This window comes from Mustela lutreola, chromosome 5 (genome assembly GCF_030435805.1).
Source record: "Mustela lutreola isolate mMusLut2 chromosome 5, mMusLut2.pri, whole genome shotgun sequence".
NCBI classification, from domain to species: domain Eukaryota; kingdom Metazoa; phylum Chordata; class Mammalia; order Carnivora; family Mustelidae; genus Mustela; species Mustela lutreola.
Window position 1 is genome coordinate 11,624,162 of NC_081294.1, and position 17,713 is coordinate 11,641,874.

Consider the following 17,713-nt stretch of genomic DNA (forward strand, 5'->3'; position numbering starts at 1 on the left):
GACCTCTCAGGCTGAGTTGGTCGTCCTTCAGAAGCTACATACTAACTTACTGGCCTGGGAAGAAGTTGTTCAACTGATACACAGTATGATATTCAGGGAATTGAACCTCCTAACCCTAAATTCTGCAGAGTTGATCTGCAAAATAAAACCACCCTGGAAACTATTTCACTCCTCTCCCTGACCTCCACATCCCAGGTCCAGGCGGTGTGGGAAACATGGTGTGTCTTTCCTGAACTCTGGAAGCCCACAGCCACTGTGACCATTTGCACTTGACTTTGGGGTTTTCTCTTCTTCGTTGATCTAAATATAAAGGGAGACATGAGAAAGAGTAAAAAATGAATAAACATCTATCTCAAGATACTAGAAAAACAACAGAAATAATGAGTTGAGAAATAGAAAAATGGAATAAATAAAACCAAAATTTGTTATTTGAAGAAGTAATAAACATCAGGTAACCTCAAGAAAATAGAAGGGGAAGCAAATTCACAATACAAGAATTATAAGAGAAGGAGCCAACTAAGGAAATTAAAATCATTATAATACTTTTTGTTGAGGTCTTTGAAAGTAAATTGGAGAACCTGGATGAAATGAGCAGTTTACCAAATGAGTTAGTTTACCAAAACTAACCTTAGAAGAGCTGGATTATCTGTGCAGACCTGTCCTCATCCAAGGAATAAAAGTTGACCAAAACCTGCCCACAGAACACCACCAAACCCAGAGGACTTCACAAGAAATTCACCTGAATCTGTGAAGTCCCAGGAATTCTGGTTCCGAAGGCTAGTCCGGTGGAAGCCTTTCCTCGCCCTCACTGGCTGCCCAGCGGGGTCCACGCCTCCCATCTCCACCCTTGGCCGTCCAGACAGCCGTCCTGCCAGCCGACCACCAGGGCTTCACTGACACCAACCATTTCCACTGCTTGGCCTCATTGCTCACTGCACTGTGTGAAGGGGCATCAGGAGACATCTTCTCTATTTTCTTTTTTTATCACCATTGAAATGAACAGAACTGAATCTAGTGAGCATTAGCTTTTTCCTCGCAAATCTAGACCAGAGACGGTGCATAGAGTCCTTCCCTCAACCTCCAGACTCCAGCCTCCCCTCGAGGAGTTCGATGAGCACAGAGCCAGCCCGAGGCTTCCTGCAAAGTGCTTGCTTCCAGTAGAGGCCAATAGCTAATTATTTCAAGAACAGAGTGCTGTGTTCTCATTGAACGCTGTTCCCGATTTGTCACTAATAAGCGCAGCAGTTAGTATGTTTCCACAGCTCCATGGGTTTGGTGAACAAAACTACATGCACAGACTTTGTGTCCTCGCATCTGGGCTCAGTGACGAGGTCAGCATTGGTCTTTTACTCTTAAGGGGAAAAAAATGGGACGAGCATTAGGAGTTCTGATTTGATGCAGAATATGAAGTGTTCCTGCAGTTTGGATTGAGCTTTTTGTTGGAGGGTAAGTTAATCACATTTTCCCAGCTCCCATCTAGATAAATACTTCTTGATCATCCTATATATATCCAGCTGCGTGCTTTAAAAATTTCAAAATATTATAACCCACACCTGTTGGGAGCTTTGGGAATTCAGTTAAAAAGCATAGTTAATATGTACCAACTAGAAAGTAAGCAGTCGCTTATCATTGTCACATTAGTCCAGGACAGAAGTCGAGATTCATCTTAGATGTGTTGAACACCTGCAAAGCTTCATTCAAGGTTCTACACAGACTACAGCACTAACAGCAATCACTCGTGGAAACTAAACTCCAGTGGAGGAGAGGGAGTTTAGGATACCTCATTGAGGCAGCATGACAGCTGCTTCCCATGGAAGAGAGGAAGGATGTGGTGAGCGTCCAGAGATAGAGCTCCATTCAGCTGGGCAATGTGTGTGCACTGAAGGCAGAGTCAAGGCTTCACGGATAATCAAGAACAGCCCCCACACTGTCTAAATTAAAATAGAGATGGCCCACACTGCTGTGTAGCCCACCAGCTGGGGACACGGGTGATGTGCCTGGGGTAGGCTGGCCTGATGGAGGAGGTTCTGCGCACTTCTGAAATGGTCCTGCTATCTCAGAACTGTGGAAAAATGGCTACGTGTGGACTGCCTGCTACATCCAGAAATGGGGGCAGTGCTGTGATGGAAACAAGTTGGGCTATTTCTAACTATCTGGTGAAAAGGAATAGAATTTATTAATGCATATAAATGTCCTGTCCTTTTTGCCTTCCTCATTTATCCAGCTTCTCTTGCGCAGTATTTGTGTTCATAGTCGGGGGTTTTGTTATGAAATACCATGTAATATCACAAACATAGATCTTCTGACTTTACCATCAGGCCTTCTGTCTTTTCTGACTTACAGAGTTTCCTCATTCTAACTCCAGGCTCCTGGACCATAGGCAGGAAACGTGACTGGTGGTCTGGTTTTCTTTCAGGCGCTGGAGGATCGTCCCAGCTCGCTCCTTGTTGACCAGGGAGACAGTAGCAGCCCCTCCTTCAACCCTTCAGACAACTCCCTCCTGTCCTCCTCCTCACCCATTGATGAGATGGAAGAAAGAAAATCCAGCTCCCTAAAGAGACGGCAGTAAGACACATTTCCATGTCCGCGTTGGTCAGATTTCCTCCTGTCTCTGTCACCTTCACACATGTAACAGCGATCCGTCTCTGGGTCACTCCTGGAGTAGTTGGATAGGTCTTTGAGAATCTCTCAGAGCCTCATAAGGGTGCAGGAAGTCATAGCTGCAGGGTTTTCTTTTTTAAGAGTTTGGAAATCACTTATTTTATTTTATTTATGTTATATTATGTTTATGTTGTGTTATTTGTTTGAGTAAGCTCTACACCAAACAAGGGGCTCGAACTCACAACTCTAAGATCAAGAAAGCCTGCTCTACTGACTGAGCCAGCCAGTTGCCCCCCCGCCGTAGCTGCAGTGTTTGGTATTTGTATGTTATACTTTATTTATAAATAAGAATGATACAAGAATTTCTTCTGTCACTTCTAGTGAGAAACTCCTATGCTTTATATTACATATGACCTGTGAAGGAAAGAAGACAACATAAAATCAGATCGAGTCCTGAACCTTGAATATTTTTTTAATATAACCTTAGTGATAGTGTTTCTCAGTTCCAGTAAAGCTGCTTATGGTGAAAAGGGGAATCCTGAGAAATATTACAAAAGGATTTAACCTTGCCTTCAGAGAAGAGGAAATTCTTGTGTGAGGGCAGAGACTCGGTTTTCCTGAGCGCTCTGTGGAGCACTCTGGATCGGAGAATGATGGTCGCTCTCCGGAGAGGCGCAGCCTGTGGGGGCTGAATGAATGATGAGCAGACCAACAGACGTTTCCAGGCCAGCTGAGGTGTTATGCTCTTTTGATCAACTAATTGTCTTATCAGAGAGTCCTTGCAAACAGTTGTGAGCCTTCAGGCTCACACTTTTGGCTCAGTGACCAGACCCAAAGCTTTAAACATCTGAGTTAAAGTTTTTTCTTGTAGGTCCAGTGAAGCTTAAAATGATGTAATCTTTTAAAAACAGAACACAACAAACTTGCTTTCTTTAATGTCATGCCTTTATGCAGAAAAATTATGTCTAAGTCTCTCTTGATTATCCATGTATGTGATCAGAGTCCCCAGCTCTTGAGGGTTATGTACATGAACCTGTAAGTGATTTGGGACATTCAGGAATTGGAGACCCAGTTGTGCAAGTTTGATAAATTACAGGATAGTCCCAGTGGGAGTCTCACCTGACAAAAGCAAAGTGCTGAAGAATCGTTCAGGAAATGAGAAGAGTTTGAATTGTAAACACTGGTTTTTCTCTCTTTCCAGCTATGTTTTGCAAGAACTGGTGGAGACAGAGCGTGACTATGTGCGGGACCTTGGCTGTGTGGTTGAGGTATGTTTTCAGAGATTTAATAACCTGCATCAGCCCTAAGAGTTGGCAAGGGGGTATCATGTTTGACAGTTTAACACTGATACCTTCTCAAAAGCTTTAAAAACATTTTGACATCCTTTCCCCCAAAAGAAAACCAAGTTTCAGGAAAATGAAATTTAGCCAATCACCTTCATCTGTATTCACTTGTAAATGCTTCTTTTTCACATAGTGTATCTTTGACATAATTACTTTTTTTTACAATTAAGTTTTAAAATTATATCCAGCCATTGTATTTATGACATGGGAATCTTGCTTTTGATTATTTACAAACATGGATATCATCGCAGAATTGAGAACGTCGTTGGTTGAAGAAGTCCATTGTGACTAGCTGTGGCATCAATTCCATCCTGAATCTACCTGGGTTCAGAACTGGCCTGTGGCTGCAGTAGGCCATCTGATTATACTTTCCCCAGAACAAACATCACCATATTCATGGCCCAGAAGTTGCTATGCATGGTATAGCTATAACAAAACCATGGTCTTTCACACAGCATCAAGGCATCAAGGCATTTTCACAAAGCATCACTTAACCCAGTCATTCAGGTCCAGGGCGTAATCTTTTTTATAAACTCAACTCATCAAAAAGCAATTTTTATGGTATACAGTTTTACCATTTCTTTGACTTCATAAATGTATTTAAGAGAGTACTTTGGGGATGTTCATTCCATTAAAAGTAACAGCATTCACAGTTAAGTGTGCAGCAAAAGATTTAGCATGCTTGTTGTATCTGCAATATAAGTCACTTGAATTACTTAAGAGATAAGTGTGTATAGGCTGAATCCCACTCAAGAAGCTGAAATGACATTTTATCAACATACTTAATCAAGTGTTATTTAAAAATCCACTTATGGAAAGAATACTGCTAAATTCTTATTTAACAAATTATGTAACTAATCCAAAAAGAAAAGGAAATCTGTTTATATTATGCTAAGAACAGAGAAAATATATTTCTGGCCAAATATTTAATGTTTACAAGCTGATAAGATGATTTGTTTTATGAAACCATTTACATTTCAATGTCTTCAGTTCCTTAGAAGACTTTGGATCTACGAATGCCACACAGTCCAAGGAGAGAAAGTCATGGCAGTGTGTATGGGGGGACATTTCAAGTGCCAGGCAGGACTCTTTCCTGCATAGCTTTTGTTTGTTTTTAAAGAAATACTGGGTTTTGAGACAGTTGTATATGTCTGTTTTTTTCTTGATGACTTTTAGTCCGTAAGTCATTACTTGATCAAGATATGTTCAGTGAAGCAAAGTTATTTTTAAATATTCAATTCTAGGGCTACATGGCTCTTATGAAAGAAGATGGCGTTCCTGATGACATGAAAGGAAAGGACAAGATTGTATTTGGCAACATCCATCAGATTTATGATTGGCACAGAGAGTACGTAAGATACTTGCCATGTGTGATGGTGTACACAGCATCACCACTTGCTAAACTGCCTTTTGGCAGGCAAATGGTAAAGGATGTGCGGTTGTTCATGTTCTTTTATTACCTGTGTGGCCTCCCAGAGGCAGCTGGTACAGAGGAAGTACTGATAAGGGCACCTGGGTGGCTCAGGCGATTAAGCATCCAACTCTCAATTTCAGCTCAGGTCATGATCGCAGGGTCTTGGGCTTGAGCCCTGCATCAGGCTTCTTGCTCAGTGCAGTCTGCTTGAAATTCTCTCTCCTTCTGCCCCTCCCCCTGCTGGTGCACACTCTCTAAAATGAGTGAGTAAATCTTAAAAAAAAAAAAAAAAAAAAAAGAAGAAGAAGAAGAAATACTGATGTGCCAAGGAGTTTTGTGGTAGCATGTCATGGCAGGGGGGCGAGTCTGTTCTGCTTCCTGGTGCATCCAGGGAGCACCCATGGGGATGGCTGGAAGCACCAGCATCAAGCCAGACCGCCTGGGTTCAGAGCCCAGTCCTGGCCTTAATCCACTTGCTTCTCTTCTCCTGTCCTTCGTTCTCCACCTACACAATGTGGATCAGAGTCTTACCCACCCCTCATGGGGTTTTTCATGAAGAGAGACTGAGTTAATACGTGCAAAGCACTTAGAACACCATCTCTGTAGAGTAAGCATCAGTAAATGTTTCTAATTAGAACTGCAGCCACCTTTTGAGTAAATACAAATTACTGTTAGAGAGTTTTAAAGATACTGTTTTTTCTAACGATTGTAAATGGAAAAAGCAGATATGACTGCGCCCAAAGCATTGGACCCCAGCACCTTGTCACACCCATCCTAATAAGGAGATTCACATCGAGGCTGGTGCTACAGCACATAGGCCCCTTCAGGTCACCTTACTGTTAATTTAAAAGACTGAATCATCTGCGGATTGCTTAATGCCAGCCACTGATATGTGGAGTATTCCAGTAGCCCTGATCTGTTCCCATGACCTGCACAGGCCACCTGCTTTACTGTCTCTATGTGCATCGCTGTCCCCTTGGCCTGCAGAGTGCTCCCATCCCCCTTCAAAGCCCAGGTCAAATGATCACTCTCCGTTAGACCTCATCACTCCAAGCAGATGTGCTCTGTTCTCCTTGCACATAGCATACATAAATGTGCTTTTGAAACTAAAATACTGTGCTGATACGGGAGTTATCAGAGTGTGTGTATAGTAGTGTTTTATTATTTCTAAATTCATCTGTCCTTAAAGAATGTAAAACCCTTGAACCCAGATTCAGGGTCATCATTTTCATATCCCCCTAATGTCTAATTCAGTCGACTCACAGGTAAGTGAATGGCCACTTGCAGTCACAGCATAACTGATCGCTCTATTGACGATAGACTTCTCATGAACCTACAGTGAACCTGATTTTAGAAAGGGGATATTTGGTGCTTCTCTGTAGTCTGCCATCCCTGAGTCTGGCTATGAAGCTGTGATGGGAAAGAGGGAACAACACAGTGCTCCTGGGATGACAGAGAAGTTGCCCCTGAAGATAGGGCCTGCACAGTGTGTGCACAGCTGTAATTAAACCTCAAGTGCTAGAAAATTCAAAATGACCTTAATAGATATGTTGGTTTGTGGGTTAATAAAATACCAGACATAAATGTCAACATGGGTAAGTACTAACTAAGGGGGGCATGCATCTTTGAGACTGCAGCCCAGAAGAGCTAGAGTGCTTGTCCGCAGCCCTTGTGTTGCTGCGGTCATACCCGATTTCTGTCTCTAATGGGAACTGCTATACATAACCTAGAGGTTACTTTGGATGGTATTTGGGAAAATGTTATAAAAGTGGCACAGGTAACATACTCAGTATTTTATATCGATTATTCAATTTGAGCCTCCTAAAAGTGACTGTAAAAATACATGAAACTCAAGTATTCAGAAATAAAAATGACCAATTGTGTTGAAACTTTTTTTTGTCTGTATTCAGCCGTGGTATGTTATTGCTTGTGTCCTTAAGAAAAGTGAGACAAAAAATGTTGATTGTCTAAGAGAAAGAAAGGTCGCTGGTCAAAGGATCGTCTCATTTTGCCTTTTTTTCACCTGTACATCTCTCTTGGTTCCTGCCCTAACAAAATGTTTTCTGGGCACATTCGATTTCTTAAGTATATGCTTGACATTTCCCAATTGCTCATGTCACAACAGACTATTTTGACTAAAATCAGAAGGCCAAGTTGGAAATGGCTCTAATATTTCTCTTCTTGTTCCAGCTTTTTTTTAGGAGAGTTGGAGAAGTGCCTTGAAGATCCGGAAAAACTAGGATCCCTTTTTGTTAAACATGTCAGTACAATAACATTTATTTATATTCTGTTCTGATATCGTTGTGTTCAGTGACTGTTTTTTCAGATTAAAGGAGAACTCACTGGTTGTTTACAAAAGTGCTTGTGTTAAGAATCAAATCAAACTGTGTAGTGTCAGCAAATTGGAATTAAACCCCACTCTTGCCCACATATGACGTGCTTCCCCAGTCACCTGGCCCCAGCTGGCTGTGCAGCTCAGCGCAGTGCAGAGTGGTCCAAAGGGGGACCAGAGGCAGACTTGAAGCAGGAGCATTTGGGGATATCTGTGGGCAGACAGTTGTTTAGTGACGATAGTGAAGTACCTGAACATACAGTTTAGGTTTAGGTTTAGGTTTAATGTAGTAGCTAAATATATATATATGTGTATCTGAAATAAGTGTATTAGCATTAATGGTTTTTTTTAGGAAAAATTTCTGCATTTATAAAAAGCTAGTGATATGAGTTTTTGCATTTTTGCAAATCTCTTTAATGTCTGCCTTAATAGAAGACAGATGGATTTTTATATCTGCTTGTACATTCATTCTGTTGTGCAGTGGTTTTTTGGTTAAAAATATATGGAAAAAAACCCATCCTCATATAAGCAGAGAGTCGGAAAGAAGTATTTTAATACTCTTTTCAGGTAATAATTATGAGCAGTTTTCTGAGATGCCACACCAGAACTCGACCACGTAATAGTATCTTAAAGGTTAGCTGCCACAGGGAATCTGGAAAACTCTATGGTGGACTTCTGCCTTCCTGTTTCACTGGAAGCGCCTCCCACAGGCAGGCTTCCACTCATGCACTAGCTTGTGCAGTTTTGCCTTGGTCAGTTGGAAAATACTGGCTCAACAATTTAGACAGAGTTTCCAGATGCTGACACATTTTGTTACACAGTATCAAAAAGTCAGATTTGTTGATGTCATCAACCCTCTCTCTAGACCAATCTTTAGGTATTAAGTTCACAGTGGCAGATGCCATGTTTTCCAAAATTCTCATCTTTAACTTGAAAGCTCAGAGTTTCATTATCAACAGATACTGCTGGTTTGCCTTGAAAACAACAGGCTTCTTTTGTTCATGTTCAAGGAGATGACTGTCAGAGACCCAAGTATAAATATAGTTTGTGTCCCCTCTCCTTTCAAGTAAAAATGGCGGCCCACAGCTCGGTGTCTCAAGTGCTTCTGCTTGGGACAACTGTCGTATGCCACAGAAGTGTTAGGTGGACCTCTGTTTTTTCTTAAGAATGTTAAAAAGATGTATAGTCCATGGTTGAGTTTTAATTAAATGGATTTTTATGACTGCAGCCGGAACATTCTGAGGTGGAACTGGCAGTCTTCTGCAAATGTGCAGTGGTGAATATTTGTCAGGTGCTGGCTGGTTTTGCACATCATTGAGATGGTAGCACAAAGACAGGGCCAAATTTTACCTTAATATTAGTCTGAAAATAATTTTGACCCACTGGATTCCCTGAAAGGACACAGGGACCCCCAGGGGTGGGCACACCACACTTTGAGGATCACCGGATTCAGGGAGGGCTCAGTGTGTACGTTTTCTCCCCGCCTTTAGTATCTGAAGTAAAAGAGCTTTTTCTTCCCTGCCAAAGCCAACGAGGCGTCCTAGAGCCCTGGGCCATTTGGATGGGTGGCAGTAATTCTCCTTTTAACATGAAGAACTATGTCCTCTTGTTGCCCCTGTATTGCCCGGTGCAGTGAGGGGTTTGAAATACCTGAGGGGGCTAGGAGGAAAGATGACCTGTGGAGCCACAGAGCAGAATGCTGGCCTACTCATGTCTCTGGAATGCACTCCCACCGGCCTAAACCACAGTTTTGTTTTAAGAAAATTTCCTTGATGAATGTGCTGAAATGTGTGTGTGCTCTTATATTCTAATTGAACTTCCGATTGTTTTAACCTGTCTGTTTCCCTTTTTCGTTCCTAGGAGAGAAGGTTGCACATGTACATAGTTTATTGTCAAAATAAACCAAAGTCTGAGCACATTGTCTCAGAATACATTGATACCTTTTTTGAGGTAAGACCCAAGAAAGAAACAAATATTTCTGAATCTTCTGTGTACGGTTGATGTCCCAAACCTAAAATACCATTTTTCCTAGGAACTAAGTAATCCTTTCCTATAAATTAGAGAAATTAGTATGAATTTAGTCTATGATTGTATATCCATTAACCTTCAGAAGACTGGGGTCATTGTTAAAATAAGGGTTTTTTTCAGGAATTTTGAACTTAAGGCTCTCTACAGATTCACAACTCATGATCTAAACTCTCAGCCTAAAAATAAAGCATGTGTTTATATGAATAAAAGAAACCAAGTGAAAGAAGGTCTTTAAATAAGGAAACAAAGACTATTTTGAAAACTGCCCTGAAAGGTTGGAAGAGGCCATTCTGCAAACTGGTGGCACCCTGACTGGTTTTGGGGCAGCGAGGTCCCTGGCCCCACCCCACGCCTTTCCTGTCTTTCCTGCTGGGTAGTTAGCGTTTCTGACCCATGCGGGGATTCAACAGTTGTCCTCTGAAAGGCAGCACTTACGAGTCTTTCTTTTCTCCTTTAAAACAACAGGACTTAAAGCAGCGCCTGGGCCACAGGCTGCAGCTCACAGATCTGTTAATCAAACCAGTGCAGAGGATCATGAAGTACCAGCTGCTCCTGAAGGTGAGGCTTTGCATGGGGCCGACTTGGCTGCAGACTCTGGGGTCGGCAGTTGTTTTGGTGAGGGGACCGGACGGGTGAGGAGAAGGAGGGGTTGGGCAGGGGAGGGGAGTCTTTCCTATAAAGAAATCTAAAGTGGTCTTCTGATTCCTGATTTTAAATATTTCAGAGTAAATTTCTTCAAGTCTAATAAAGCACCTTATACCATTTCCTCGATTTTTCATTTACATCAAGTTCTGAATCAAAACGTCACTTGAAGTGAACTTTTTTCACCATCACAGATCGTTGAATGCTAATGGTTTTCCTTGGCTTTCTTGGCCTTTCGAGTTTTCTGATCTTCCTGGGGTCCTGGGTGAAATTAAAATTTCAGTCCCGCCTCTTGTTTTCTGTTGGCTCTGACAGAGCTCAGAAGCCCTTGGTTGGTTTAAATTTGTCAATGCAATTAAAGGCAAAGCCACACGGTTTTCCATGACGAAAGTGGGTGTTGTAATATGTGGAGAGTCCTTGAGTTACCACACTTAGAAACCAGGTATCCATGGAGCCCAGAGCCATCGTGGAGTAAAAGAGGAGCCGGTACCTGCTTAGATTTGGTTGACTCTACGCTGCTGTGGCTCAAAATCCTCCTAAGAGTGTTGTGTTACAGGGAGAAACAACGAAAACATACAACCGAGACGCTTAGCCTGGCGCCTGGCACGGCAGGAACGAGCAAACAGCTTAGTGGCAGTTGTTCCGATTATTGCCCTTATCATGTCCTTCTCCCCGCGTTCCTTGCAGGACTTCCTCAAGTATTCCAAAAAAGCAAGCCTGGACACGTCAGAATTGGAGGTACTTAGGTCCCCTGCTGGGCCCACCCTGTGCTCGCCAGGCCCCCCACTTAATCCTCCCCACCCCTGTCTCCAGTGTCCCCCAAGCATCTTTACCCGGGAGGAGCCTGTCCCTAGGAGGGGTCTGTCCTCTACCTGGATGTGCCCTCCGCACCCTGGGGTTGGGGAGGAAGGAGGGAACCCAACTCGGGGGTGGGGTGGAGGGTGGACACACCAGCTGTCCCGAGGGAGCTGACCGGTGCATCTGCTTTCTCTCCCCTGCAGAGAGCCGTGGAAGTCATGTGCATTGTCCCCAAGCGCTGCAACGACATGATGAATGTGGGGCGTCTGCAAGGATTTGATGTAATGCGGCTGCCCTCCACACTTGTTCCTCCGGCCTCCCTCGTGTTCTTTGGTCTTCCATTATTTATCTCCGCATGTAGAAAGCTGATCCTTTCTACCTGGCTTTCTGTCTCCTCTAACTGTTCTTGAACGTGATTGATCTTTTCTTTCAACTTCTTTTAGTGTATTTGATTTGTTATTTGACGACCTTCCTTTGCTCACAACCCAGCGCCTGATGGCGGAAATAGGCAGGACCTGCTCTGTCTCGTGGGCCCTCCACTGCTGTAGTGGCAGGTGCCTTCCCTGGCAGGTAGTGGGAAGCAGGGGACCCCGCCCCTCCACTCTCCCTGGGAGCTTGACCTCAGGCTCATTGTATGCATTGTTAGTCTGACATTTCTTTGAGTGGTCAGACTATTGATATTACATGTATTGCCTTATTAGTATCTTAAAGATACTCAAAATTTTCACAAATTCAACTACTAAGTAAGGAAATGGGACACATTTCTGCTTTTCTTGCCTACTGTTTTACTAGAGATTTAGGATGTAAAGTTCTGGTGCCATGGTTCTCAGGAAAACACACAGACTCTCCTGAAGGGCTTCTAAAAACACAGGTCCCTGTGCATCACTAAGGGTCCTGCCAGGATGCCAGGGCAGCTGGGCCCAGGGACTGCGCCTCGAGAACCTGGTCCAGTGCAAACTATACACTTTCCACCCACTCTGTCTTTGTTCGTAACTGAGGCCAGAGACTTACACAGAATTTGGCAAGAATTTTATCTAGATGATTACTCCATCGGGGGTTAAGAAGTCATTACCATAAACGAAAGTTTTAAGCTCTATAAATTAATAGAAGAAAAACACTTTCTGTGGGAACAAAACAGATACTTTGACTTAGAATGAAATGTTCTCTCCTTTTCCTTTGCCCCCTTTTAGGGTAAAATTGTTGCCCAGGGCAAGCTGCTCTTACAGGACACATTCTTGGTCACAGACCAAGACTCGGGACTTCTGCCTCGCTGTAAAGAGAGGCGAATTTTCCTCTTTGAGCAGATCGTCATCTTCAGTGAACCACTCGATAAAAAAAAGGGTTTCTCGATGCCAGGATTCCTGTTTAAGAATAGCATCAAGGTAATGTGTGATTGTGCTGATACACATAGCCATCATACTGAGAAGCTGTTTCCTTTTCAGTGATTATCTGTCCTGATCCTTTGTTTATTAAATATTTTAAAATTTTCCTAAGACATTGTAGAACTTTTAAAAGTTCACTCCACCCCTGTACTGTCCACATTCTGAAGTGGCTCATGGTTCACACACACCTCCGTGTGACCATGATGAGACGACTTTTTCTTGGTTAGTTCCTGTGTACCCCCTTTCTTAGAACCATGTACAATGTGAAGAGACACAGATTTGGAGTACTGTTGTAAGGCCAAAGCAGAAAGCCTTCCCAGTGTCTTACTCTTCTCCTCCACCCAGTGCAGACACTGAGCGCTCAATGCTCGGCATGGGGCCGCGGGGGTAAACCAAACAGGCAGTCCACACCCTCGAGTAGCTAGTTTTCTGACGGAGAGGCACAAGTAACCAGACAAAATAATTGCAGATGGTCTTGAGTCCTATAAATGGGACAAACCAAGGGCCCGATAGAAAAAAAAAAGCAGAGAAGGGGGCTTGAGGTCCTAGAAGACAGTCCCTGGGAGATGCAGTCTGGTTCCTCCCCTCCCCCTCCCGTCTCCATCCCTGCTCCTCCCCCCTCTGCAGCCCTGCAGGCCCTGAGCTGAGAAGGGAGACGTGCTTCCCTGTGTTGGGGCCTCCTCCCCTGGGCGGCTCGGCCCCCTGTCAGGAACAGAGGCAGGGACCTTCTTAGGCCCTCTGAGCCCTAAGGTCTCAGCACACAGGTGGGACACCACACCATCCCGCTCCCCGTGAGACTTCTGTCGGCCCCTACAGCAGCCTTCCTACTTTGGGCTGCTCTGGGCTACAGGAGGCTCTTTTGCCCAACAGAACCTAGGGAGGCGCTCAAGCTGGGCTCTATGAACCTGCGGGCCTCTTCTATCTCCTGCCGCCCTCCAGCCCCCCCCCGCCCAGGCCGCTTGAGGCCCCCAGGTTGTCACTATGCACCCTCCATCCTCTGGACATCTCACCTGTTCTTCCAAAAGGCTCCTGACTTCTCCACTCCGCTCCAGCAGCTTAGAAATCCTATGTTCTTGCTTCAGTGAAACCATCCCACGTGCAATATCACGTATAACTTCATAACCCATGTCCTATGAATAGTCAAGGTTTTTAAATAGTGTCATTTTAAATAGTGTCATTTTTTTCCTGGGGCAGAGAAGGGAGGGATACACAGACTGGCTCATCATAAAGGCATTTGAAATCAGGTAATTCCCAGGCCCATGTTTCTAGTTAATCCCCTTGTCCCTGAGTTTGAAAAGTTATTGAAAAGCTTCAAGATGATTTCCCAGGCAGTAAAAATGACAGCTCAACCCAAAACTGGTTGTTTCAACTTTGACATAGGATGAACTTTACATTGCACCTGACCAGTGGGAATAAATGTGCTTTGTTTTTATTATTGTAAAATACACTTAAATTCTCCATCTCAACCATTTGTCCGTGTGCAGCTCGGCGGCATTACACACATTCACACTGCTGTGCAGCCATCCACTCGTCCACCTCCACACTCTCCTTACCTTGCAAAACCAAAATTCTGTGCTCTTGAAACAACCACCAGCCCGTGGCACCCACTGTTCCACTCTCTGGTTCTGTGACTTTGACCACTCAAAGTCTTATTTCATCTATAAGAAATTCTAACACTGTTTGTCTTTCTGGGACTGGCTTATTTCACAAAGCTTGACGTCCTCAAGGTTCATCCACGTTGTAGCATATGTCAGCCTGTGCTTCCTCTTTAAGGCTGAGTAATACCCCATCCCTCATTCCAGAGACCACATTTTCTTTATCCATCAATCAATCGACACATACTTGTGTTACTTTCACCTTTTGCCCATTGTGAATAATGCTTTACTCTTTTTAAGGTGAGTTGCCTTTGCCTGGAGGAAAATGTGGAAAACGATCCGTGTAAATTTGCTCTGACATCAAGGACGGGGGGTGTGGTGGAGACCTTCATTTTACATTCATCCAGTCCAAGTGTCCGGCAAACGTGGATCCATGAAATCAACCAAATTTTAGAAAACCAGCGCAATTTTTTAAATGGTAATGTATGTTCTCTTATTGGGTGGGTGGACTGGAGGTACACATTTCTGTTTCTCTTCTCTCTCCTGCTGCGTCCTGCTCACCATGGCCAGACAGAGTTACCCCAGACTGAGTTTCAGGCTCTGTCCTAATAAGCACTTGTGGGTTACTTCAGTTCCTTTTCACAACGACCCCTGGTGGCAAGTACCGGTGTTAGCCCATTTTAGGTAGGTCAGTAAGTTACTTAAAGTCCCACAAATTCGTGGCAGAGTCAAGGTTCCCAGCCGGCCCTTGCCCTGGGCATGTGTCGGGCACATGTTCACACGGCCTCTCGCACCATCTGTGCCCTGGAACCTTGTCCTGGGAAGGGAGTGTTTGAAAAAGACTGAGGCAGCAGACAGAAGTAGACACAGATATTGAAGACATTCTCCAGTGCACCTCTGAAACTTGCTTTTGCTTGCATTGCTTATTCCTACCTCCCACCTCCCGTTAGAAAACAAGGCCTGTAGTTTTCCTTCCCAGCTTCCACGACATGAGTGATGACAGGAAGCTGCAGAGCACCTTAGGGGCTGTGTCTTCTCCACAGGAGGGTGACCGTACTGACCTTACGGTTTAGATAACTCCTCTGACTCGTTCTGTGGGTGACCTGCGACTGCCTCCTGCTTCCCTTGTTGATGGCCGACTCTGACTCTGCATCTAACTGGGCCATCACTGATGAGCTCTGAGAATTCGGCTGGAAACTAGATAACTCATTTAAGGCCTTCTCTTTGTCCTTTTCTCTATGTCTGTGTTCTCTGTCTGTGCCCCAGTCCAACAGGATGTTGTCATTTCTTTGTCACCCTAAAACCACCTTCACACCTGCATGATGTTCAAGAGCCACGAACACAGGCATTCAGTGCAAAATCAAGGGCAAGGCAGGTTGGGACAAGGCATGGCCAGCTGCCTGGTAGTTAAGCAAGACTGATCGTTTTTTACACCTGTGGTTGGCTCATGGGGCTCATGGGGGGTCGGGGACCATCCCTGTGAATGTAGAAAAAAGTTTGGCCCCCATGACAGAGAGCCAGTGCAGGCTGCTCTAACGGTCCTGTTCTGAAGTGACGCATCGCATGGTCCTCCACAGCAGGCAGCCGTTGGGAGGTCTCAGTCAACTTTTACATCTTGAAAATAAAATGAACTGCCTCCCAAACTGGAAGCCAGAATATTCCATGCTGTGAAACTATACTAGATGCCCTTAGTCTACGGGAAGGACTGATTCCAGAGGATGGAGCACCATCAGGAATGGCCTGGGAGCTCTGGACACGTGACACGCTTCCCTCTCGCCCCTTGTTCCAGTAAGAGGCCGTGGCCAGGACAGACTTAGTAAAATGTCACTGGGCTACAAAATGCTTGTTCCCACCTGCCTGGCAGGAAGGGGTTCTGCCTAATTGCTTTATTTCTCAAAGGTTTTAACGCTTCAAAAGTTTGTGTTCATATCTCCCCATATCTTGTTCGGCTCGTTCCCTTCAGTTTCCTGCGGATGAGCACGTACAAACTCAATTGCTGGAAGGGGAGATGGGACAGCTCCACAACCCGTGGGGGTCTTTGTGGAGCTCTTTACCATCCCTTGTCTCTTGTACCAAATCTGCAAAGCAGAGGTGGTCCCTAACGCTGCCATCCTGCGAGCCTGCAGGGAAACCAAGGGACTCCTTAGCTCCCAGCCGGGTTCTTCTTTTCCTGACCTCTCAGGTTTAAAGAAGACCTTTATGGCAGCTGGGCTGAATTTTCCCACTCTGTGGGAGCCGCTGCCGTCTGGGATTCTCCCACACGGGCAGTTGGCCTCCTCCACTTGGCAGGGATGCAGGAGCTCTGCTCGCTGCTCCCAGGCTGTCCCAGTGGCGCCTCCCTAGTCCTCACACACTTGGTGCTTCCTCGGCCTTCTCGGCCGCAGCCGCTCACACAGGCGCAGCTCCCATACACGTGAGCTGTTCATCAACAGACAAGCGGCGGTTAAGTCCTTTGCTTTTACTGATGGATGGTGTCTGTCCACTGCTTCCAGGATGGGTAGGAGCTTAAAGGTTGTCGTGGTTAGAAGGCTTGTGGATGAGCCCCCACGTGCCTGGAGAAGGGGGCATTCAGGACCAGAATATCCTTTCTTTGAGATCCTTTGCCTTTCTCCATTGCCCCCTAAGGATGTTTTGCTTGGTTCCCTGACAGTCTTTTCTCTGTGTCTCTCTTGCTTTACAGCCTTGACATCACCCATCGAGTATCAGAGGAACCACAGCGGGAGCGGGGGTGGCGGTGGTGGGGGCAGCAGCGGGGGCAGCAGCGGGGGCGGGGCCCCAGGCGCCGGAGGCGGCAACCCCAGCACTGGCCCCGGCAGCTGCAGTGGCCTCCCCAGCTCAAGCAGAAGCAGACCCTCCCGGATCCCCCAGCCTGTCCGACACCACTCCCCCGTGCTGGTCTCCTCTGCAGCCTCGAGCCAGGCAGAGGCAGACAAGATGTCAGGTATGTCCACTCCCAGCCCTGCACCGCCCCTTCCTGGCAGCAGCCCTGCCCCGGAGGCCGGCCCTGGCCAGCCCGGCAGGCACACTCCGGGAGAGCCCGAAGGCCCCCAGCAAGACTCCGAGCACATCCCCAAGATGAAGGTGATTGAGAGCCCCAGGAAGTCCTCAGGGAGTGCCGCCGGCGCCGGCCGCGATGCGGACGCCAAGGAGGCACGGGCCAACCAGGAGGACAGCCGCTCACGGAGCAGCCTGGGCTCACTGCCCCTAGGAAAGCCCAGGCCCGGGGCCGTCTCGCCTCTGAACTCGCCTGTGGCCACCGCGTTCCCTTCTCCGATCGGCAAGGAGCCCTTTCCCCCCAGCAGCCCCCTGCAGAAGGGGGGCTCCTTCTGGAGTTCCATCCCTGCCTCCCCCGCCAGCCGGCCGGGCTCCTTCACCTTCCCGGGGGACAGTGACTCCCTCCAGCGGCAGGCACAACGCCACACGGCCCCCGGCAAGGACACGGACCGCATGAGCACGTGCTCCTCGGCCAGCGAGCAGTCCGTGCAGTCCACCCAGAGCAACGGGGTAAGAACACCCGGCAGCCTGCGCCCGCCCGCCCCACTGCCTCTGTCCCGCCAGCTCTTCTAAACCTCCCCGTG

The 17,713-nt window shown here is 46.0% G+C and overlaps 1 protein-coding gene across 3 annotated transcripts in view; it reads left to right on the forward strand.

Annotated features, from left to right (window-relative positions):
• Nucleotides 1–17,713, forward strand: part of TRIO (trio Rho guanine nucleotide exchange factor) — a 336,828-nt gene that overhangs the window by 302,848 nt on the left and 16,267 nt on the right. For 2 of the 3 annotated variants that reach the window (XM_059173670.1, XM_059173669.1), the window contains exons 38-48: nt 2,417–2,565; nt 3,803–3,869; nt 5,189–5,292; nt 7,549–7,618; nt 9,551–9,640; nt 10,184–10,276; nt 11,048–11,098; nt 11,362–11,439; nt 12,349–12,540; nt 14,436–14,613; nt 16,816–17,639. In XM_059173670.1, coding sequence (XP_059029653.1) covers nt 2,417–2,565; nt 3,803–3,869; nt 5,189–5,292; nt 7,549–7,618; nt 9,551–9,640; nt 10,184–10,276; nt 11,048–11,098; nt 11,362–11,439; nt 12,349–12,540; nt 14,436–14,613; nt 16,816–17,639 — 1,896 coding nt within the window. The remainder of the gene's footprint in view (nt 1–2,416; nt 2,566–3,802; nt 3,870–5,188; nt 5,293–7,548; nt 7,619–9,550; nt 9,641–10,183; nt 10,277–11,047; nt 11,099–11,361; nt 11,440–12,348; nt 12,541–14,435; nt 14,614–16,815; nt 17,640–17,713) is intronic. The other variant, XM_059173671.1, reaches the window with a different exon arrangement.